General features: G+C 40.0%; 2 protein-coding genes across 9 annotated transcripts in view; one reads left to right on the top strand and one right to left on the bottom strand.

Annotated features, from left to right (window-relative positions):
- NBR1 (NBR1 autophagy cargo receptor) overlaps positions 1-2,780 on the bottom strand; it is a 29,796-nt gene extending 27,016 nt beyond the window's left edge. For 5 of the 6 annotated variants that reach the window (XM_055407961.2, XM_055407964.2, XM_055407965.2 and 2 more), the window contains exon 1: positions 1,959-2,111. The gene's annotated coding sequence lies outside the window, so the exon portion shown is untranslated. Of the gene's footprint in view, positions 1-1,958; positions 2,112-2,320 lie in introns of those variants that run through there. The other variant, XM_055407962.2, reaches the window with a different exon arrangement.
- A 249-nt stretch (positions 2,781-3,029) lies between these two features.
- Positions 3,030-24,783, top strand: part of BRCA1 (BRCA1 DNA repair associated) — a 70,322-nt gene continuing 48,568 nt past the window's right edge. For all 3 annotated transcript variants that reach the window (XM_055407958.2, XM_055407955.2, XM_055407952.2), the window contains exons 1-7: positions 3,030-3,139; positions 3,976-4,086; positions 9,235-9,288; positions 19,645-19,722; positions 20,677-20,765; positions 22,795-22,934; positions 24,014-24,119. In XM_055407958.2, the coding sequence (XP_055263933.2) occupies positions 4,007-4,086; positions 9,235-9,288; positions 19,645-19,722; positions 20,677-20,765; positions 22,795-22,934; positions 24,014-24,119 (547 nt within the window). In that variant the 5' untranslated portion in view covers positions 3,030-3,139; positions 3,976-4,006. The remainder of the gene's footprint in view (positions 3,140-3,975; positions 4,087-9,234; positions 9,289-19,644; positions 19,723-20,676; positions 20,766-22,794; positions 22,935-24,013; positions 24,120-24,783) is intronic.

Raw genomic sequence — 24,783 nt, 5'->3', positions numbered from 1 at the left:
GCACAGACACTGCAGAGGACCAGATTAAGTCTCAGGAGTTTACAGTGAAGAAGGAAGGGAGCACAGTGGTTTAGAAGAGTTGGATTCCAGACAGCTCTGGCACATTTCTAGCCATATAAGTGTGAACAGGTCATTTAAACTCTGAGCTTCAGCTTCTGAATCTGTAAAATAAGCCTGAGATCTCCGCTTTGCTAACCTCACAACGCTATCATAAGGGTTAAGTAAAAATGTGTATGCTGTTTCTTTGAAAACAGTACTTAAACATGAAAGTTATTATTATATATATCAGCCTTTAGAACCTAACATAGTGCTGTTTTCCATAGTATAATGAACTGCCCTGTAAAACAATACAACTGTGAGACTGTCATTAAAAAGGACCTTGAACTCTGAGAATCAGGGATTTTGGGGGTTTTTTGTAAATTCAAACACAAACATCCCCCAACTTTTTCCATTTTCTGTCTCCACCTAGAGCCAAGAGCATTATCAAAATAGTTTCTGGCACCAATCCTGCTGACAACCAGTATTTCATTCACACCGAATGCAATTCTTGGGGTCCTTAAAATCTGGACAAAACTCCTGTCAACGCCCCAGAATCCTGGGCCAAAAAATTGAGGCGATTGACATCATTCTACCAAAATTGGATCTTCTAAAACACATTCTGTTTTCAACTTCTGAGAAACACACTTCCACACTTTTGAGAATCCAAAAGGAAGCTAACCTTCTTCCTTCTTTCTCAAATTACACAACTGGAAATAAGTTTAGATATTTTGGAGCTCATCCAGCTGGCTGACTAGGGAGGTGAAAACAGGAAGTGGGAGATTCTAGTTTAGCTGGACTATAGCCAGGTCTTCATAAAGAGTCGCCTATTTATTTGCCTTGGATGTGAAATTCTTTCAGCAAGAGCATGAGTCTCGAACTTGTGAAAATACCAAAGCTGTGGTTAGTGTCCTCTGTCACTGTAGGTAGTCAAGTCAGGTAGCTGGGGCCTAGGCCTTCAGCTTTCACTAACTGGATTATATTAAATTCATGCTCTGGCTCAGCTTTCCCTGGTACAAGTCAGCTTTTCCTCTAAGTCAATTTTTCCAGGATCTCAAACATCCCTTTTTGAAGTTGACCGGGAACCTGAGCTTTGATTACTGCCTCCACCTGAGGCCTATCCTGGAGTTAACGTGTGACCTGAAAGCTGTGTGTTCCATAACAAGGAAAAACGGTGCCCCAGTACCAGAGGTCCCTGAACAAGGAGAGGTTCCTTATGAGGTTCCCCAAAAGTGGGATGAGGGGGAGTGAGGAGGCTGTATGGGCAATGTCATTTTTTTTTTTTCTTGCAGACTTCATCCTAGTCTTCCAGTTATCGTTTCCTAGCACTCCTTGCGGAGAAAGCAATGGCAAGCCACTCCAGTACCCTTGCCTAGAAAATACCATGGATGGAGGAGCCTGGTAGGCTTGCAGTCTGTGGGGTCGCTAAGGGTCGGACACGACTGAGCGACTTCACTTTCAACACACTGGAGAAGGAAATGGCAACCCACTCCAGTGTTCTTGTCTGGAGAATCCCAGGGACGGGGGAGCCTGGTGGGCTGCCGTCTATGGGGTCACACAGAGTCGGACACGACTTAAGTGACTTAGCAGCAGCAGCAGCACTCCTTGTCCCCAAGACAGTGTCACGACCCCCTGAGGACTCTCTCTTTTCTTTTACCCAGGCCTTTTTGTCCTGGGGAGTACTGGCATCCTTCACCAAAAGCTAGGCGTTCTGAACCACGGACCCTGCGTCCCTTCTGTGGTATCCGACCCCTGGGCCCCTCAGAACACGAACGGCTCTCCCATCCGGTCACTGAAAGATCGGTTGTCCAAGTCACGGAAGAAGTCGCCCCTCTCCTTTGGAGGCTTCCTCCCGTGAACTTCCCCAAGTCCTCTCAGTGAGACGTGACACCACCCCTAGGTAACCGCAGTTGTTTCCTTACCAGCTTCCCGCCCCCGGGGGGCGCCTGCCGGAGGCCAATGCAAGAACCGTTCGCTGCCAGCTCTGCTGCTATCCCTGCGGGGTGAATCTAATATGGCGGACAGAGACAGGGCCTAGTCCCCAGGTTCTCTGAGTTTTCGACAAGATGATTGGTTCTTACCAAGTGTCCCTCAAAACTACAGCCCCACTGATTGGTCGAAGATAAGTTGCGGGGGCGGGACAAGAGGAGCTTGACCCTCACAACAATAACAAACACGGGGCAAAGGGGCGGAACTGCGAGTGCGCAGCCGTGGGCCGGGGCCCCGGATGATTTCCCCTTCCCACGTAAAAAACGCGTCCGTTGCATTTCTTTAGGTCACTGACCTTAGAGGACGACTTGCTGAAGACTCGCGGGGCTGGATGGGGACTGTAGTCTTACTCGGACTTGTAGGTTCTTTAGCCTATTATCCACTCTCGACATACGAAAACGTAACACTCCAATCCATATTTGTTGACATGCATAACCGCGCGGAGCTCTTCAATTTATCAACTGAGTTGTTAGACTCGTGTCTGCCTCCCGTATCGGAAGTTCCTCTCCATAAGACTACAGTTTCCAAGGAACACTGCGGCCAACGCCTTTCGATCCGCAATGCATGCTGGAAGTCGTAGTTTTCCCCTCACAACCCTATTTACCTAAACTTGAAACTCCCATTGCGGCGGAAAGCTTGCGAGAGCTGGGCCTCTTCCTGCCACTGCTTTAGGCACTATCAGGCGCTCATATTCGGGCTCCAGGGAGCGATCTCGACCTTAGTACAACAATCACTGTGACGTAATAACCCTCAACTGGAAGCGTAGAAGTGAGAGGGAGGGCGCCTATTAGAAAACTCCGGGAGAACTTGGTCTCTTCCGTCTCTTTCTAATTACGTAAATAGGGAAAGAATGGATGACCAATCGGGAGCCTCCGAGAGACTCAGCACTTTCTGCTCCGCCCTTCGGTTACGTGTCCGGTTCTCGCGTTTTGAGAGGCTCTCGCTTGCGGCAGCCCCCGGTTTCCGTGGCAACAGTAAAGCGCGGGAATTACGGATTAGTTGAAACTGCGACTGCGCGGTGTGAGCTCTCGGGACCGAGGACTGTCCCGGGGGCTTTTTCAGGGAACTGGGCCGCTGGGCCCAGGAAGCCAGGACCTGTTGTTCTGGGTAAAAGGTGAGAGACCTGGGGGGAAGGGAGAGCGGCCCGTGGGGTGCTCTGGGGCAGTAAACAGGTGTGGGGAGAGCCGGGGAGAGGTGACTCCTGAAGACGAGCAAGTCGGATGTTATCGGGCGGGGGGCGGACGGAAGGTGGAACCTGAGAAGCCTAAAACGGGGAAGTCGTGGGGAGAGGGGCTATTTGTGGGTCACGGGATCTGGGGGGAGGTGCAGATGATAAGGGCGGGGGCAGGGTGTGTCCTAGGGGGAATCCTGAGGGGGACAACATGGTGTAAAAAGACGAGCTGGTATGTTTGAGAAAGGGACCCTGAGGGAAAACGGGGGCGGGACTGTATCTGGGAAGAGGAAGAGAAAGGACTTTGTGCGAGGCAGAGCCCCTAAGAACTGGATTCTTGTGACTTTCTGTGAAGGGCCCAGAAGGAAGTAGAGGGAGGAGCCTCCGTAGGCCCAGATGCTGCCGGTGCCGATGTGCCTGAGGAGAATCCTGAGTGTAGGCCAGTGGGAATATCTGGGGAAGGACAGGGATAGGAGCGTTGGTTGGTGTTGATTTTTAAGGACGAGAAAGAAAACAACTGTGATGATTGGATAAATAGGGTACACCACTCACCCAGTCAGTCACCCCACTGTGGCTTTCCCTTTCTTGGAAAATGAAAAAAATCAAAAGGAAATGGTTGGAGGCTAGATGTGCACAAAGAGTATTGAACTGGTCTTAATTACACAAAACGTTTAGAATTTTTTAAAAAACATGGCTTTAGTCATTAGTTCTGTGGTCTGATTTTAAAGCATTCCAATCTTAACAATGAAACTAAACTTGTTTATATAACCGTTTTAAAGTGATTTATTTAGTTCATTGGAACAGGAAGAAATGGATTTATCTACGGATCATGTTGAAGAAGTACAAAATGTCCTTAATGCTATGCAGAAAATCTTAGAGTGTCCAATATGGTAAGTTGAAAGTTTATTAATTTGAGATTCTTCTTGTATATCCAGTATATCCTATGCAAATGAATGGAATTGACCTTAAGATGGTAAGGAGAAAAATTATGTCTCTTAAGATTAAGCGATTAAAGTTGCTGCTTTTCTTAGCTGAAGGCCTTTAAGAATATAGGAAATTTCTCCATTTGGGCTCTCCCTTTCCCTTTCTGTCACCTCAGCACACACAGCTCCCTGTCTTGAATGTCGACAAAGTGTCTTGATTGGTTCTACCAGTGTAGAACCAGGGATCTGGTTTAGCTTAACTGATACTTGAACTTTTCATCCAGCTCCATAACCAGCTTGATCATTTGGAATGGACATAATTGATAATGGGAATATAAAATCACAAATGCTTGATGTCAGTGAGTGGCTATGTCCTGGGAGAACCTTTGGCTGAAATTAGCCCTGTGTATTTAAATGAGAATACTGCAAGTCCTCAAAACCTTTCGCAAGTTTCTTTGACTTTTATACCCCTTTATTTATTTAACAATTTTTAGTTTTTAATACCGGAGAAGGCAATGGCAAGCCACTCCAGTACTCTTGCCTAGAAAATCCCATGGATGGAGGAGCCTGGTAGGCTGCAGTCCGTGGGGTCGCTAAGGGTCGGATACGACTGAGCGACTTCACTTTCACTTTTCACTTTCACACATTGGAGAAGGAAATGGCAACCCACTCCAGTGTTCTTGCCTGGAGAATCCCAGGGAAGGGGGAGCCTGGTGGGCTTCCGTCTATGGGGTCACACAGAGTCGGACACGACTGAAGTGACTTAGCAGCAGCAGCAGCAGTTTTTAATACAATTTTTAAAGATTACTCTCCATTTACAGTTATTACAAAAGATTGGCTGTATTCCCCATGTTGTATTGGTTTGGCCAAAAACTTCATTTAGTTTTCCTGTAGGATGGTATGGAGAAACACAAACTTTTTGGCCGTCCCAATACAATACATCCTTGTAGCCTATCTTACACCTCTCATCCCCCCAAATCTTATCGTGCCCCTCCCCACTCTTAGACATTAAGAGTGAACCTTTGTTTTTCTTCATTTACAATATAAGGAGGGGACTAGAATTCTAAAGGCTTATAATTTACATTCAGTGAAATGCAGAAAACATAAGTGTACAAGTCTTTGACTTTGGGTAAGTGTATGTATCTTTGTAACCCATTCAAGATATGGAAAATTATTTTCAACCCCAGAAAGTTATCTTGTGTGGATTCAGGAGCTCTTAACTTACTGACCCTCCACGACCCTTGGAGGCCTATAGATAGAGCTATATTCCTATATAGTTTCTTAATGTAATTTTATATTTTGTATTTTATATATTTAAAGACATTACTGTGAGAAGGGGGTTCATGAGCTTTATCAGCTGCCAAAAGGGGTCAGTGGTACAACAAAGGTTATGAACCCCAGGCTAAATGATCTCAATGGTATCTCTTAAATCTGTTAAATAAATTAAAATGAATCTACAAAATAAATTAAAAACCATACCTCAGAATTTCTTGGTGAAAAGCCGGAAAGGAAATTTAGAAAGTTTATTGATTACCCCCTCTCCTCTTATTCTCGGGTCATTCTGTCCTCTTCACTGATCTTCAGACATTCTCCTGTGTCTGAGCTTTTTTGCTTGCTGCTCCCTCTGCCTACAACATTATTCCCCTGGTAATTGCATGGCTCACAAATCTTGATGGAAATACCATCTTTGAAAGAGGCAGACAGTGTTAATTTGAAATTGAAACACTCCCACCCCCAACATACTCTTTTTCCCCCTTTCCTCCATAATGCTTAATTTTTTTGTAACTCATTACTACCTGACATTCTGTATAATTTATCCTTTTTCTCAACCCCTGCAGAATATAAACTCTGGGAAGAGGTTTTTATTTACTTCATATCATCAGTAGTTAGAACAGCATCTGAGACATGATAGCCACTCAGTCAATATTTGTTGAAGATGTTAATAAACTAAATTTGTTCTTTGATATAGTTGAGTTTTTTAATATGGTGATAGTGGTGAGTATTATTCAAAAAATAGTCTGGAAAGTTGCAACTTTCCTTTGTGCTTTGTGAAAGTTGTTTTTCATATTTGGAGTCAAAAAATAATGTGAAAGAAAATGCAAGTTGTGTTTTCAGAGAGAAACAAGATTTATAAGTAACCTGCCTTACGCTTTCCTGTCCCTCAACATTTCAACTAAACAAAAACCCAAGCTGAATGAGCTTTCCAGCCAAATTTATGAACCATCAGAGCCAGGGAAGCAGGAAATGACAGTTGGGGAAAAATTGCTTTTGGAAGAGCATAAAACTTACTCATGATAATTACAAAGAGTGATCAAAAAGTCCTTAATAATATGGCATTTGGGTCCATTTACTTTACGTTTCCATGAGACTCAGTCATAATATTATATAATATTCTTTCTCATTCTGGCAAATTAATCCATCAATTAAAAATCTCAGATAAAAAAACATGTGAGAATGAAAGTTAATGTTAAATTTTATTTTCAGTCAATTATTGTGTATTTTCCAGCTCCTTTTTTATTTTTTCAGTCTGTTTTCTATTAGACATAGACATGGGTTTTTAAACTAAAACTATTCTTGGTTGTTGTTAAACCTTAAATTCATTTAAGTGGGGAATTCTAGGATGGGAATCATATTTAGTTCATTTTTTTTTAAACATTGCCCAGAACTACAATTTTCAGTTACATTTTTATAAATGATTTCTGATTGTGACTGGAAGCAGTATTACTTATGTTAGCTGTAGGGTAGGTTTCCATCTTTGAGGTCTCAAGCTGAAATTCCTTCTGCTGGCCTCTGAGTCAGTATTGGCGTTTATTGCTGATAATTGGTATTTCTTTCTAACTTTTTACATGAATATATAAGTTCTTTGACTTTCAGAAGAGTTTGCTAAAGTGTGTATCCTAGTGGGTGGTATGGTTGTATTTTGAACCTAACCTAGCTGCTTTTTCCAGTCATTTACCATGTTGGAAGCTCAAAATGTAATTAGTAATTTACATTCAAAATGCAGAAGTAGGCCTAAAATATTTCCAGGTTTGAAGAGTGTTTAAAAAATTTGAATCACTTTTATAGTAAACATCATGACCTAAAAGAAAACATTTACATTTTTTTTCTTTCATTCCCGTTCTCCAGCCTTTTCCTTCAACAGTATTACCTTTTTACATATTGGAATTTTCATCTGTTCAAAGTTTGTGTTTACAGTATGCTTATATAGCTTAGTTTTTAATTACCATACTGAAATATAATTATTTCAAAATTGAGTCAGTGGTGAGAATGAAAGCCATCTGGTATCATAGCTAAATCCAATTTCTCTTTTACTGAGAATTTCTTTTGCTATCTAGCCTATCTGAGGAATAATGATTTGCTAACAAATCAGAATTCTCTTTGTCCAGTTGTTTTTCTTCTTAAAATCACAGTCCCAATAATAATACTAACATTGGTACAAATCATCTCAGGTTATAAACATTTTCCCAAGTAGCATTTACTTTTGTTCTCACAATAGCCTTAAGATACTGGTAGAGTGGGTGACCGAGAAGGAAACTGAGGTTCAGGTAGAGTGGTTGGCCTAAGATTACTCTGCTGACAAAGAGAATTGCAGTAGAAACCCAGTCGTCTGACTTGCTCTGGTATTTTTCTTTTCATTGCCCTATGCTGTGTTAGAAACCTGATGATTGCGAGAGTTTTGTTACTGAACCCTTCACAAGAGGCTATTGTCCCCCAGCTTTTCTTGTCATCCCTTTCTAAAATGTTAAATATTTAACCAGCCACATTCCTATTACACACACAGGTTACCTGTTCTTTGATGCCTTGCTTGAACTTTACCAAAAATCAGTTTCTGAAGCTCTCATTCAGAATAAACACCAGAGACTTAAAACAGCCTGTAGGTCCCTCCCTACTCAGGCTGCCAGCTACCTCTCTGACCTCTTCCACTAGTATCTCCACCTTAATCATTCCATCCTGGCCCCTGGCCTACTTGCTGTCCTTCAAAAATCCTTGGCATGGTCCTGCTCAGAGACTGTCTTCTCTGCTCCCCCTGCTGAAATGTTCTTCTTCCAGCCTTTGCACAACTGGTTTCCTCACATGGCTCAGCTGTCCAGCAGTGTCACCCTTTGATGAGTCCTTTTTTGACCACCTTGTGTATACACCCCTCCCCCCAACACACTGCACCCCCTTTCCCCTTATCCTGGTTTATTTTTCTTTTTAGCACTATTCCCCTATATCTTTGTTTCTCAGCCAACTATCTACCACTGCTGCTGTATTTCTATCTCCAGGAGCAGTACTTGCACATAGGAGAAGCACAATAAATACTTAATAAATTGTTAAATGAGTTAATCTCAGGAGCACCTTGAAATTTTGTGGTTAAATGGGCAGGGATGGGAATTTGGATGACATATTTTCTTTTCCGAGTACTTAAATTTTCTAAGTTTATTGTTTTCTGAATTTTCTTCAGTGAGTGTTTTTTACACTGTTCTTACAAAGTAATCACAAACCAAATATCACGTACCTCCTGCAGTGATGTAATAAAAGTACACAGAACCATCTGTAAAGTGTTCTTGCCAAAAATTGAACCTGGTTTTGATCAAGACTCGTTTACAGGAAGTAGAGATTAGAGGGACAAGTTAAACCATATTATAGTATTATAATCAGCAAAATTCAGAATCTGGGAAATTCTACAGGTCAAATGACCTAGTTTTTAAAATAAATGACAAGGAAGGAAAAGAGAAGTCTATAGATTAAAAGAAACTTGAGACATATCCACCAAATGCAGGATGTGTATCTTATTTGGATTCTGATTTAAATGGATGTAATGATTAAATTTTTATGAGACAGTGAAGGAAATTGGAACATTGGTTGTATATTAGATGATGTTAAGGAAATTATTTTTTAGGATTAATAATAGTTTCATGTTTATACTAAAAAAGTCCTTATCTGTTTTTTGGCCGTGCTGCACTGCTTGTGGGATTTTACCTAGTTCCCGACCAGGAATCGAACCCAAGTCCTGTGCTTTGGAAGTACGGAGTCTTAACCACTGGATCACCAGGGTTTATGTACCCCAGAACACACTTATTTTTAAATGAATTATTGACCTTCGTTTATTTTCTCCCCCCCCCACCTTTCTAGTCTGGAGTTAATCAAAGAGCCTGTCTCTACAAAGTGTGACCACATATTTTGCAAGTAAGTTTGAATGTTTTAAGTGGCTCCATCATTAGCTTTTGTACTTATTCTTCATAATACAGAAAACAACTACTGAAGCTTTAGCTTCTTCAATTATGTGGAAAGAGTTGTAAGTTGCTTGTAGCCATAGTTTGAGGTACAATATTGGCACATTTATCTAGTGGGATATGAAATCACTTTGAAGAGCTGTTTGTTTTTTGTGTCCAAGGATGGAAGCAGATTGCAGGCAATTGTGAAATTAGCAAATTGTGTTTCAACTGTCCCAGTTTTCTCCTTTCTGTTCATTTCTGGATGTCCTTCTCCTCTCCGACCTCTAAGGTTCAGTGTTTGCCTGCTTCATAATCCTTGTGAAAATAGAGAATCTGATGTCAGTTTATATTTAGGCTGGAATTCATTCAGACCAGTGATTCAAGTTATATTTTTAAGGATCTTCTCCTTTGGAATGGATGTTTCCTTTTTTTAAGGCAGTTGGGGTTTGTTTGTTTTCCTTGTAGTTATTTATTTGTTTTGGCTGCACTGGGTCTTTGTTGCTGCACCTTGGGCTTTCTCTGTTGCAGTGAATGGGGGTTATTCTCCAGTTTCCATGTGCAGGCTTCTCATTGCAGTGGCTTTTCTTGTTTTGGAGCATGGGCTGTAGGATGCGCAGGCTCAGTAATTGTGGCACACAGGCTTAGTTGCCCTGTGACATGTGGAATCTTCCCAGACCAGGGATTGAACTGGTGTCTCCTGCATTGATAGGCGAATTCTTATCCGCTGGACCACCAGGGAAGTCCATGGATATGTTTCTTGGATAGAAGAATTTCAGAAAAGTTTGGTAGGTAATTTTGTAGAACAAGGGTTTTCTCCTTTCCCTGATGGTAAGCTATGGTTGAGACTTGCCCTGAATGCCAATTGTTTTTAAGTATTTTTTTCTATTTTAATTGAAAAGGAAAGCTATGTGCATGGTAGTGAGTCTACTAGCATAAAAGGTTATATGATGCAAAGTATTCTTCACTCGTACCTCAGAACCCCTCCATCCCCAAGCGGGGGCGGAAAATTGTCAATTTCTTAAGTATCCTGTAAGAAATTTTCAAATTCAAGACTTTGTAACTTAGGATTCCTGAATGGTTTTCTTGAATTTCCTAGAATTATATTGAATTTTAAGTTCAATTATATTAAAAACTATGGACCTGTGCAATTTTCTGGGAAGATAGTTCATAATTTTCATCAGCTTGGAATGTTACTGTAACCTAAAAAAATCCTGAAAAGCTTCTGATTTAAGAATAATGATATGAGAGCGATTCAGGAGGGAGGTGACATATGTATACCTATGACCGATACATGTTGATGTATGGCAGAAAACAACACAATATTGTAAAGCAATTATCCTTCAATTAAAAATAATTAAGAAAAAAAATTTATTGGAAAAAAAGGATAACAAGGACTAACTGGAACTGGAGGAAACCTGTTCCCTTTGGAGGAAGATCCTCTGAACACAAGGCTGCCAGCTGGCCAGCCCCTTCCTTCCGCTGAATCTTACTTTCTTGCTATTTAGCTGTCCCAGTAAGGATCCAGAGGCCATTTCCATGGCCTCTCACGCCTTTCCCAGGACAGCCCACTGGCCTAGCTCTCTTCCCAGCAGTTTCCTTCTCATTCCTCAGGCCCATCTCCCTGGTCAGGTGCCAAGGCAGCAAGGCTTTATCTCTGCTTCAAGAATTTTTAGTTTTGTGACCTCTAGAGGGAAGCTTGAAGGCAATGGCAAGCCACTCCAGTACTATTGCCTAGAAAATCCCATGGATGGAGGAGCCTGGTAGGCTGCAGTCCGTGGGGTCACTAAGGGTCGGACACGACTGAGCGACTTCACTTTCACTTTTCACTTTCATGCATTGGAGAAGGAAATGGCAACCCACTCCAGTGTTCTTGCCTGGAGAATCCTAGGGACGGGGGAGCCTGGTGGGCTGCCGTCTACGGGGTCACACAGAGTCGGACACGACTGAAGTGACTTAGCAGTAGCAGCAGCAGAGGGAAGCTTCTCAAACTATCTGTGGTATTGGGGCAGTTTTTTTGTAGATCAATTTTTTTTTAAGAAACTTTTTTATTTCTAATTTTTTTTTGCTGTGCTGGGTCTTCATTGCTGTGCTCAGGCTTTCTCTAGTGGCAAGCAGGGACTACTCTCTGGGTGTGGTACATGGGCTTCTCGTTGTGGTGGCTTCTCTTGTTTCGGTGGGTGGGTTTCAGTAGTTGCAGGATACCTGTTTAGTTGCCCTGTGGCGTGTGGCATCTTCCTGGACCAGGGGTCAAACCCATATCCCCTTCATTGGCAGGCAGAGTCTTAACTATTGGATCACCAGGGAAGTGTGATCAATACTTGTGTAAAACAACATTTTAAAGTCCCAGTATTTAAAAGGTTACACACACAAAAATAAGTAAAGAAAAGGAAAGGTTACAGAGAGCTGAAGACTAACCTTTTAAATGCTGGGACTTTCACTGTTTGACAAGAATCTTTCTGAAATGTCCTGTATGCTTTCTTATCACCTGGAATAATGAATATACAGTATTGTAGTGTGTAAAGAAGAGATTAAATTATGAACATTCATTTATTTGAGAGCTTGTGGAAAAAGGCAGTTTTACAGGCAGAGGAAGTAATATGAGCAGAGGTATAAAGAAAAGAAAGAATATGTGCAGGAAAAAGAAACTAACTTTTCCTATGTATTCAGTTCAGTTCAGTCGCTCAGTCATGTTTGACTCTATGCGACCCCATGAACTGCAGCACGCCAGGTCTACCTGTCCATCACCAACTCCCGGAGTCTACCCAAACCCATGTCCATCGAGTTGGTAATGCCATCCAACCATCTCATCCTCTGTAGTCCCCTTCTCCTCCTGCCCTCAATCTTTCCCAGCATCATTTTCCAGTGAGTCAGTTCTTCACATCAGGTGGCCAAAGTATTGGAGTTTCAGCTTCAACATCAGTCCTTCCAATGAATATTCAGGACTGATCTCCTTTAGGATGGAGATGGTTGGATCTCCTTGCTGTCCAACGGAGTCTCAAGAGTCTTCTTCAACACCACAGTTCAAAGGCATCAATTCTTCGGCGCTCAGCTTTCTTTATAGTCCAACTCTTACATCCATACATGACTACTGGAAAAACCATAGCCTTGACTAGAAGGACCTTTGTGGACAAAGTAATGTCTCTGCTTTTTAATATGCTGTCTAGGTTGGTCATAACTTTCCTTCCAAGGAGTAAGCGTCTTTTAAGTCCATGGCTGCAATCACCATCTGCACTGATTTTGGAGCCCCCAAAAATAAAGTCAGCCACTGTTTCCCCATCTATTTGCCATGAAGTGATGGGACTGGATGCAATGATCTTAGTTTTCTAAATGTTGAGCTTGAAGCCAACTTTTTCACTCTCCTCTTTCACTTTCATCAAGAGGCTCTTTAGTTCCTCTTCACTTTCTGCCATAAGGGTGGTGTCATCTGCATATCTGAGGTTATTGATATTTCTCCCAGCAATCTTGATTACAGCTTGTGTTTCCTCCAGCATTACAGCCCAGCGTTTTTCATGATGTACTCTGCATATAAGTTAATATAGAGGAGCTATACTAAAAGAGAAAGGAGCCCTCAGAGGGGAGATACTTGCAAAACAGAGACGGTACAAGAAGAGATAGAAGGGATTAAAATAGAAAAGGGATGCAAGAAAAAGAAATGTTATTTATGAACAATAATGAAGGAAAGGGAAATTAATTCTATAGAAAGATTTTGAGATAGAGTAGGGGTGGTTGAGGTAGTTGAGCTCAGTGAAGTTGGAGGTGAAGATATCTGTTGAGACTGAGGTTAAATAAAGTTGGTAACTAGAGCAGAATGGAAAAGGCTTGCAATTCTTAATATGGAGGATATGACAAGCAGAAAAGGCAGCCATATTTTAAGTGGTATATTAGAATTAAAATTGTAATATAATGCCTGTGTGATATATCAACTTTTCATGAAGTAGCTTCTGTAATGTCTTTATAGTCTGAATAACACCTTGATCTATATGAAAAGAAAGCTCAGAAAAATACCCCCAAGCATTAATTGGATTTTCTGAGGGTGGACTCTAATTGCTAACAATAAAGCAGCTTTCTTGACCAAGTAAGCCTGTAGATCTGAAGTCTTTCCTGAGATACACAAAAGGTACAGTAGTACCAGTTTAGAAAACGTTAGGTCATTCCTGCATTAGCTTGTAGTTTCTAAACAACAGATGAAATGTATAGTACTTTTTCACATTGTCCAAAGAGATATAATCTGAGCCATAAATCTAATTTAAATTTTCTTATAGCCGCATTACTAAAAGTTTTTTTTTTTCCCCACTGTGCCAAGGCATGTGGTATCTTAGTTCCCAGATCAGGGATGGACCTTAGTTCCCCCTGCAGTGGACGTGTGGAGTCTTAACCACTGGACCACTAGAAAAGTCCCTACTAAAAGGTTTTTTAAGGTGAAATTAACTATAGTTAATATATTTTTAGTCCAGTTATGACTAAAATTTTATCATTTCAAAATATAAAAATGTTAGTGAGATAATTGACATTCTTTTTTTTTGTGGTAAGTCTCTGAAAGCCTGTTTTTCCATACTTAACGTACGTCTTAGTTCAGACTGGCCACATTTCGAGTGCTCAGTAGCCACATGTGGCAGCTGTGTTGGATAAAACAGCTCTAGAAAATTGACTACTCAAAGTGGGACTCATGGCTCTGCAGCAACCACATCACATGGGAACTTCCTAGAATCTCAGCCTTACCCCAAACCTACTGAATCAGAATGTGCATTTGAACAAGATCCGTAGGAGATTCTTATGTACATTAAAGTTTAAGAAGCAGTGTTCTGAAATGGTGACCTTTCTAGACACTTATTTGGAGGATAGTATTAATAAGAGAGACTAGAACAAGGATGGCTGAGGTTGAAAGACCAGAAAGACCAAGTAAAGCAAGTCTTGGGGTCAGTTAACTGAGGAGATCCAGATAAGTGGTAAGTCAGTGTCAGGGAGGTTTCATGGCCAGATACATTAGATCGTGATATCAGGGAATTCTGGAATGTAGCAATAGGTTGGTATGTCAGAGGGCCAGAAGTAGGCAAGAGATGGATAATCTAGCAAGTAGATGAACGTAGTCTTGCAGGAGTCTAGCAGCAGAAATGAGAAGTTTAGGGTGGCAGTTACAAAGGAAGAAAAGTAACAGTAACCCAGCCACGGGAAGTTGAGGGTTAGCAGTAAGATTCTCATCCTGAGGAGACAACAGCCTTGACCACAGGACTGTGATACTTGGGAAGGAAGTCAGGCAGAATCTCCCCGATGAAGAACTCAAGATAGCTTCTTAATTGTTGGAACTAATGTACAAACCAGAGGTTTGATCAAGAAAACAGAGCCTTAATTAGCCAAACTGACAAGGTTTAGTGGGACCAGCAATGTAAGAGGATGCTGAGCCATGGAGCTGTCAGGGTCTTTATTTCCTCTAACAAGGGCCCATATTAGTCCATTATCTTAGCTCTGTTGACAGTAATCCAGGGCACCCAGTATTACTGAACGTAGCCAAAAAGTCACCTTGCCTTTATTTTGCCTAGATTTAAAACTATTAATTCTTTACTTCCTGCTAGGATAGACTTGGACAAGCAACTCAAAATTAGATGAGTTTCCATAAGTTGTTAAACTGTTCAGGGTAAAGATATGCTCAAAAATGAGTACTCTGAAAAGTCCCCCAAATTAGTTTTTTGGCACTGTCATTTTACTCTTCTCCATCAGCTTTTTCTTATAAAGCTGAAGCTGCCCTTTGGAAAACATAACTACATTTGCTTTAAAAACGTATTGCCTTTCCTTAAGCATTGGGCTTTAGAAACCCAAGAAGCCCGAAACTTGTCTCAGATCTTTTCATTGAGAACCTTGTGTAGAACTTGTATACGTGTTCTCATTTAATCAGTGTATCACGTAGATTCCCCAGAGCTCTAAAATAGAGTTTAATATATTCTTCTGAGCCCTGAAAGACATGCCAGTGTTCTGTTGATCTGTCAATATTTTCCTTACCTCAGTCTTTTCAAATCATGTACAAGTTCATTTTCTCTTTTGTGTTTAGTTAATAACCTTTATGCATCTGTCCTTTTCCTAGCGTAAAGAAAGATTGCAACCCATATCTTGGTTGATTTCTACATATCTGCTTCTCCGGTGTTATTTGTGTAATTATGTACAGGCTGCAACATCTATAGCTTAACTTATCATCCTATAGCTTCCCTACTGTATTCTGCAGTCTTGTGTTTAGGGAATGACCTCCCTACCTCTACTCTGAATTGTTAAATTGTGCCATTTGCCAGTGTGATGCTTTGATGCCTCCTAGGGGCCTGGTGAGCTGTTGTTTATGGGGTTGCACAGAGTTGGACACGACTTAAGTGACTTAGCAGCAGCAGCAGCAGAGCAATTATGGTAGAGTGCAGGTAGTATTTGCATCTTCTCAAGGAGTGGTAGCCTCTATTGTGTGGCTCTTTTTTTTTTTAATTAAAAAGTTTATTTTTTGACTGCACCACACCAACATATATGATCTTAGTTCCCCCACTGGACCTCCAGGGAAGTCCCTGTTTTGGCTCTTTAAATGGACTTTTTATACAAAGCAGCTAGCTTTTTGACACCCCCATTTCCTAACCTATATGTTGTCAAGTGCAATGTGGTCGTTCAAGCATCTATATAGGTGTAGAGTTGTAGAAAGACCCCTGGGTCTCCTTGACCAAACCTACCTACATTTACTTTCTCTGGTGGAAAAGCCATGGGCTTTGCTATTGCAATACATTTAAATTCTAGATCCAATATCACCTTTACCACTTTCTTGATTACTGTGTGATCTGGGACAAATCTCTACTGTAAAATGAAGATAATACTTCAGGGTTGTGTTGACAGAGCAATGCATGTTAAAGAACATGACCAGTAAAAAGTGCTTCTCTAAGTGTGCTTATTTGGGTTTCGACCGGTGATAGAAGCAAGGTCCGGTGCTGTAAAGAGCAATATTGCATAGGAACCTGGAATGTTAGGTCCATGAATCAAGGCAAATTGGAAGTGGTCAAACAGGAGATGGCAAGAGTGAACATAGACATTCTAGGAATCAGTGAATTAAAATGGACTGGAATGGGTGAATTTAGGCCACCTCATGCGACGAGTTGACTCACTGGAAAAGACTCTGATGCTGGGAAAGGTTGGGGGCGGGAGGAGAAGGGGACGACAGAGAATGAGATGGCTGGATGGCATCACCGACTTTGTGGACATGAGTTTGGGTGAACTCCGGGAGTTGGTGATGGACAGGGAGGCCTGGCGTTCTGTGATTCATGGGGTCGCGGAGAGTCAGACACGACTGAGCGACTGAACTGAACTGAAGTGTGCTGGCTCACCATTCCCACTGCCCTTTCAGTTCCCATAATCTTTTCTTTTCTGGTATCTTCTCTCTAATCCCTTCCCCACTCACCTCCCTCGCCATAATATCATGTCCTTTATAATGGCAGGGGTTTTATTTTCGTTTTTCACTGAATTTCTTGTATCTAGAATGATACCTAACTTATTAAATATTGGTTGTATGAGTGAATCACTGCTTTTAATAATCATCACCACAGCTACTTCTAGTGCTTTCTTCCCTTTTCTGTCTACCTCTGTTTTGGGTCTTTTGTCTTTTTCCTAAGGGAATGTTGATCTTTATGGACACCACCAGCCAATGGGAGCAGTAGTTTCCTTTATTAAGGAAGCTGACTCTGAACACATTGCATATGATCATCAAAGTCTTCTTAGCCATATTCACTGTCTGAGACAACCAAAACAATTGTTCTAAATCCCAAGCCATTCTAAAAGCCTGAGTGAGCCTCCTTGATTCCTTAGATGTCTGGTGAACAGCTTGGTTCAACAAGTGTCTGGTTCAACAGACACTCTGTTGGGCCTTGTAAATATAAAAATGAGCATGTTTTTTTCCTGCTTTGAGGTTTTTTTTTTTAAAAAAACATGTCTTATTGAGATATAATTTACATGCTATAAAATCTACCCATTTAAAGTATACAGTTCAGTTTTTTTTTTTAAGAATTTTATTAAAAAAGCACAAATGCAAAGAAATGAACAGAGGAAAATTTATGCGTCGAACCTGGACTGGTCACTTATGATAATATACATGCTACAATTCCATTCTCTCCAATCATTCTACCTTCACCCTCTCCCACAGAGTCCCAAAGACTGTTCTAAATGCCTATGTCTCTTTTGCAGTCTCTTATACAGGGTTCAGGTTACCATTTTTCTAAATTCCATATATATGCGTTAATATACGGTATTGATGTTCTTCTTTCTGGCTTACTTCACTCTGTATAATTGGCTCCAATTTCATCCACCTCATTAAAACTGATTCAAATGCATTCTTTTTGATGGCTGAGAAATACTCCATTGTGTATATGTACCAAAGCTTTCTTATCCATTCATCTGCAGATGGACATCTAGGTTGCTTCCATGTCCTGGCTATTATAAACAGTGCTGCAATGAACATTGGAGTACATGTGTCTCTTTCAATTCTGGTTTCCTCGGTGTGTATGCCCAGGAGTGCGATCGCTGGATCATATGGCAGTTCTATTTCCAGTTTTCTGAGGAATCTCCAGACTGTTCTCCATAGTGGCTGTACTAGTTTGCATTCCCACCAACAGTGTAAGAGGGTTCCCTTCTCTCCACACCCTCTCCAGCACTTATTGCATGTAGACTTTTGGATAGCAGCCATTCTGACTGGTGTGAAATGGTATCTCATTGTGGTTTTGATTTGCATTTCTCTGATGATGAGGGATGTTGAGCATTTTTTCATGTGTTTATTAGCCATCTTTATGTCTTCTTTGGAGAAATGTCTGTTTAGTTCTTTGGCCCATTTTTTGATTGGGTCACTTAGTTTTCTGAAATTAAGCTGCAGGAGCTGCTTGTATAATTTGGAGATTAATCCTCTATCAGTTGCTTCATTTGCTATTATTGTCTCCCATTCTGAAGGTTGTCTTCTCACCTTGCTTAGAGTTTCCTTTGCTGTGCAGAAGCTTTTGATTTTAATTAGGTCCCATTTGTTTATTTTTGCTTTTATTTCCAATATTCTGGGAGGTGGGTCTTGGAGGATCCTGCTGTGATTTATGTCGGAGAGTGTTTTGCCTACGTTCTCCTCTAGGAGTTTTATAGTTTCTGGTCTTACATTTAGATCTTTAATCCATTTTGAGTTTATTTTGTTTTTTGTTTTGTTTTTAAAAATATTTATTTATTTATTTATTTGGCTATATCGGGTCTTAGTTGCAGTGAGAGGGCTTCTCTCTAGTTGTGGTGCTTGGGCTCAGTTGCCCCATGGCATGTGGGACAGGGATCGAACCCATGTCCCCTGCATTAAACCACCAGAGAAGTCGCTTTTCATGTGCTTATTGATCACTTGTTTATCTTTGGAGAAAATGGCTCTTCAAATCCTTTACCCATTTTTTAAATTGGGTTCTGTCTTTTTTTTTATTGAGTTTTAAGAGTTCTTCATATATTCTGGATACAAGTTTGCTCTTATCAAGTATATGATTAACAAATATTTTCTCTCATTCTGTGGATTGTCCTGTCAGTTTCTTCATGGTATTATTTGTAGCACAAAGGTTTTTAAGTTTGATATTCCTGTTTTTTTCTTTGGTTGCTTGTGCTTTTGTCATTTCTTTATTTAAGAAATCATTGCTTAACCCATGTCACAAACATTTATATTTTAGTTCTTGAATTTAGTTCTGTGACCCATTTTGAGTTAATTTTTCTGTATTGTGTAAGGTAGGAATCTATATTTGTTTTTTTTGCATGTGAATATTTAGTTGTCCGAGTACTATTAAGATTATTCTTTTTCCATTTGTTTTGGTGGTATTGTTGAAAATCACTTGACCATAGATGTATGACTTATACTCTCATTCTGTTTTATCTATGTGTTTATCTATCTTTATGCTAGTACCATACTGTCTTGATTACTATAACTTTTGTATTGAGGTGCTAAGTTTTTAAACTAATTATAATAATTTTACCTGAAGTACTTACTGTTTACATCTGATTATGCAGCCTGAAATACTTATGAGTAGATCATTAAATATGCTATATTTTAATAAGTTTTATTTGATCATAACAGAAAGACATGGATGTAAGCTCAGTTTTCGTAGATTATTGCTTATATAGTTTGGTTTTCTTCTTATGCAGCATCTAAAAACAATTAAAGAGAGCCACTTATTGTAATTCATCTGCCATTACCTTTAAAATGGCTCTTAAGGGCAGTTGAGAGGTTATCTTTTCATGGTTATTTGCTTTTTGAATATTCTCTCTGCAAAAAAAAAAGAATGTAACTTGTGTTCTTTTCATTCGTTATAATGTATAGATTTTGTATGCTGAAACTTCTCAACCAGAAGAAAGGGCCTTCACAATGTCCTCTGTGTAAGAATGATATAACCAAAAGGTATATAATTTTGGTAGTTGATGGGAGGTTGGAAGTGACAACATCAGGAAAAAGTAAAAATTCCTTAATAATATAGTTGGTGTTCCTATCAAACCACTCATCAGTAGAAAACTACATAAAAGGGTGTTTAGCTGACAGAGTAAATTATTTTCAAAATCATTTTTCTGAGAGTTTTACAGTACATCTGCCGTGTACAGTTATTTGCAATTCATTGCTTTTTCTAATCCTTCTGACTGATATAAGAACTTACAGTCTTATCTAACATAGGACTGTACCACCCTTCCCCCATTATCTTAATTCTTATTTTATTTTTCTTTCTTGCACTTATTTCTACTTAATTTTTTATACACAAACACAGTGGATTTATATATTGTGTGTCCCTCTGGCCAGGATGTAAGTTCTATTAGGGCATTGGCTTTGTCTGTCTTGGTCAACACTGTTTATCCAATGTTTGGCATGTGGTAGTCACTCAGATTTAAGTGAATAAATAAATTATATTGTCCTACAACTTTTATAAACCAAAATCTCTCTTTGGGCATTGTTATCTATCTGTGATTTCAAAATAGTGTAATCATCATTTGGCAGAAATCCCTGAGATCTAGAAGTGGGTGTTTGGGTGGATGGCATTCAGATGTTAAGAATACTAAATTCTGTATGCAGTGGATTTATATCTACTCTGGATTCAAAGTACTATTATTTTAGATTGTTACAGGCTTTTGATAAGCTTGAATGGCAAAAATACATGTATATAAAAACAATACTGCTCTATGGTTTATTCTGCTGTCGATGTTTTGATTATAGTGTAATATCACATAATAGCTCTGTTCTTATCAAATAGTTGTTGTTTTTTTTTACTGTTGCTGCATCATTTTTTGTTTAATGTCTTTTCTTATTTTAGTATCCTTAAGTTGATAATCTATTGCTAAGTATGTCTTTCAATCAATTTACTTTCAGAAGCCTACAAGAAAGTACAAGATTTAGTCAACTTGTTGAAGAGCTGTTGAAGATCATTCATGCTTTTGAGCTTGACACAGGATTGCAGTGTAAGTTTACATAACCCCAGGTACCAATGCTCAGTTCAGTTCAGTCGCTCAGTCGTGTCCAACTCTTTGCGACCCCATGAACTGCAGAACACCACGCCTCCTTGTCAATCACCAACTACTGGAGTCTACCCAAATCCATGTCCATTGAGTCTGTGATGCCATCCAACCATCTCATCCTCTGTTGTCCCCTTCTCCTCCTGCCCTCAGTCTCTCCCAGCATTAGGGTATTTTCCAATGAGTCAGCTCTTCACATCAGGTGACCAAAGTATTGGAGTTTCAGCTTCAACATCAGTCCTTCCAGGGAACACCCAGGACTGAACTGCTTTAGGATGGACTGATTGGATCTCCTTGCAGTCCAAGGGACTCTCAAGAGTCTTCTCCAACACCACAGTTCAAAAGCATCAATTCTTCTGCACTCAGCTTTCTTTATAGTGCAACTCTCACATCCATACATGACTACTGGAAAAACTGTAGCTTTGACTAGATGGACCTTTGTGGACAAAGTAATGTCTCTGCTTTTTAATATGCTATCTAAGTTGGTCATAGCTTTTCTTCCAAGGAGCAACTGTCTTTTAATTTCATGGTTGCAGTCACCATCTACAGTGATGTTGGAGCCTAAGAAAATAAAGTCTGTCACTGTTTCCATTGTCTCCCTATCTATTTGCCATGAAGTGATGGGACCGGATTCCATGATCTTAGTTTTCTAAATGTTGAGCTTGAAGCCAACTTTTTCACTCTCCTCTTTCACTTTCATCAAGAGGCTCTTTAGTTCTTCTTCACTTTCTGCCATAAGGGTGGTATCATCTGTATACTGAGGTTATTGATATTTCTCCCAGCAATCTTGATTCCAGCCTGTGCTTCCTCCAGCCCAGCATTTCTCATGATGTACTCTGCATATAAGTTAAATGAGCAGCCTTGATGTACTCCTTTTCCTATTTGGAACCAGTCTGTTGTTCCATGTCCAGTTCTAACTTGCTTCCTGACCTGCATACAGGTTTCTCAAGAGGCAGGTCAGGTGGTCTGGTATTCTCATTTCCTTCAGAATTTTCCACAGTTTGTTGTGATCCACACAGTCAAAGGCTTTGGCATAGTCAATAAAGCAGAAATAGATGTTTTTCTGGAACTCTTTTGCTATTTCGATGATCCAACGGATGTTGGCAATTTGATCTCTGGTGCCTCTGCCTTTTCTAAAACCATCTTGAACATCTGGAAGTTCACGGTTCATGTATTGCTGAAGCCTGGCTTGGAGAGTTTTGAGCATTACTTTATTAGCCTGTGAGATGAGTGCAATTGTGCGGTAGTTTGAACATTCTTTGGCATTGCCTTTCTTTGGGATTGGAATGAAAACTGACCTTTTCCAGTCCTTTGGCCACTGCTGAGTTTTCCAAATTTGCTGGCATATTGAGTGCAGCACTTTCACAGCATCATCTTTTAGGATTTGAAATACCTCAACTGGAATTCTATCACTTCCACTAGCTTTGTTCGTAGTGATGCTTCCTAAGGCCCACTTGACTTCACATTCCAGGATGTCTGGCTCTATGTGACTGTGAGTGATCACACCATCATGATTATCTGGGTCATGAAGATCTTTTTGGTACAGTTCTTCTGTGTATTTTTACCACCAATGCTCAAGGGGCCATCTATTAAAATGGAAGTTTGTGCAGTTATTTTATATGAATAGAAGATAAGACCAGACCTTTTGGCCTAGGTTAATTTTAACTACCTGTAATCTGTTTTTTTTTTAATATATATATGTTTAAATTTTATTTATTCATTTTTTGCTGTGCGGGCTTTTCTCTGGTTGCAGTAAGCAAGGGCTACTCTCCAGTTGCTCACTGCGGTGGCCTCCTTCTCTTGTGGAGTGCAGGCTCTAGGGTGCATAGGCTCAATAGTTGTGGCGCACGGACATAGTTGTCTTGTGACATATGGGATCTTCCTGGATCAGGGATCTCTCACCACTGAGCCACCAGGGAACCCAGTACATTTTTTTTCTAACTGCAAAAATAGTGTCTCTCTTTGTAACTCACAGTTGCAAACAGCTATAACTTTTCGAGAAAGGAAAATAACTCTCCTGAGCATCTGAAGGAGGAAGTTTCTATCATCCAAAGTACAGGCTACCGGAACCGGGCCAAAAGACTTTGGCAGAGTGAACCTGAAAATCCTACCTTGGTAAGGCCACTTTTGTATGTTCTGATAATAACTCTTTATGGAGCATGTGAATTAGTGAATGTGCTGGATGCTTTTGGATTTATATAAAGTCAGTAAACAAGGGAAGATGGTCAGTTAAGTATGTGAACAAGAGTTAGAGGAGTTGAGAGAAGTTCCCTGGTTTTAGTGCTTTATCCATTCTGATGCTTGTCTAAGATAGCCACAAGGACACTTAGCTTGCTAGTTTTTGTTTTATTATTATTATTTGCTAATTTAAAAAATAACCATCTTGTGGCATTTCTCCAGACATGAAGAAGTATCTACTATTTTGTTTCCTCTGAAAACTTGCCTGGGGAAAAAAAATCAGTTTTTAACACTTGAAAATTGCTTCAACTTTAAGTGTAATGGTCAAAGAAAATACAGAGATTTGCTCTATTGTTACTCATATGTGAATGAATAATGAGGATATTAAAAATAATAGTTCTCATAGTTCCAGCATTCATTTCTCAGTAGACGTTGAAGGGCTGAAAAAGAAAGAAAGCTTCATCAGAGTAGTGTTGGGTATCCAAATAGTCTTTCCTGTACTGAGTATTCTTAAGCTTGCTGGATTTTATTATTTTCATTTATCCTTTTTAAAAAATTTACCTTATCTTAGTTATCGCCTCTGTTATCAGATGTGATTAGAAGTGTGTAATAAATCAATTTCATTCCCTTTCTACACTATAATATAAAATATTAGTTTATTTAATTAATTTATTTTTTAAAAGTTATTTATTTTAATTGGAGGCTAATTAAGTATTAGTTTAAAATATGCTTTCCCCATAAAAAAAAGAAAATGAAAAGAAAAAATATGCTTTCCTTATCCTTAAAAAAATTACACAGATGATACACACTTAAGTATAGAAAAATTTAGAACAAATGAGAGAGGGAGAAAGTATTCAAACCACACAATACTTGTACATCTTGGTGTGTAGTTTGCCAAGTGTTTTTTCGAGGTTAGCTCATTGACAACTGTCTGTTTTGTACAGAGCTTTGAGTTTCTCTTAACAGAAAAAAATGCACAGAACTGGCTAACAATTTGTTGATCATTTACTGCTTAGCAGGAAACCAGTCTTACTGTTGAACTCTCTAACCTTGGAATTGTGAGATCTCTGAGGACAAAGCAGCGGACACAATCTCAGAATAAGTCTGTCTACATTGAATTGGGTAAGATTCTCAGATTTTGTAAGTTTAGAATAATAGTTGCTGGACTCCTTGTCTAAGAGTTTTACTAAAAACCTTAGTCACAATTTATGCAATGGCAGGGAGCCCTGGAAAGTAAAAATGAAATAATTTTACTAGCCTTATGATGTGTGATAAATAATGTAGAAAGATGCAGATCTCACTTTAAAGCACCTTACTTTATAAAGAGAACAAAAGGAAGGATATGTGGTTTTCAGTTCAGTTAAGTTCAGTTGCTCAGTCATGACCGACTGTTTGCGACCCCATGAATCACAGCACGCCAGGCCTCCCTGTCCATCACCAACTCCCGGAGTTCACTCAAACTCTTGTCCATCAAGTTGGTGATGCCATCCAACCATCTCATTCTCTGTCATCCCCTTCTCCTCCCGCCCCCAATCCTTCCCAGCATCAGAGTCTTTCCCAGTGAGTCAACTCGTCGCATGAGGTGGCCAAAATATTGGAGTTTCAGCTTTAGCATCAGTCCTTCCAATGAACACCCAGGATCGATCTCCTTCAGAATAGACTGGTTGGATCTCCTTGCAGTCCAAGGGACTCTCAAGAGTTCTCCAGCACCACAGTTCAAAAGCATCTATTCTTCGGCAATCAGCTTTCTTCACAGTCCAACTCTCACATCCATACATGACCACTG

Source organism: Moschus berezovskii, chromosome 20 (genome assembly GCF_049115385.1).
Source record: "Moschus berezovskii isolate FMDL1 chromosome 20, NW_MosBer_1.0, whole genome shotgun sequence".
NCBI lineage: Eukaryota > Metazoa > Chordata > Mammalia > Artiodactyla > Moschidae > Moschus > Moschus berezovskii.
This window is presented reverse-complemented; position numbering and strand designations above follow the sequence as displayed.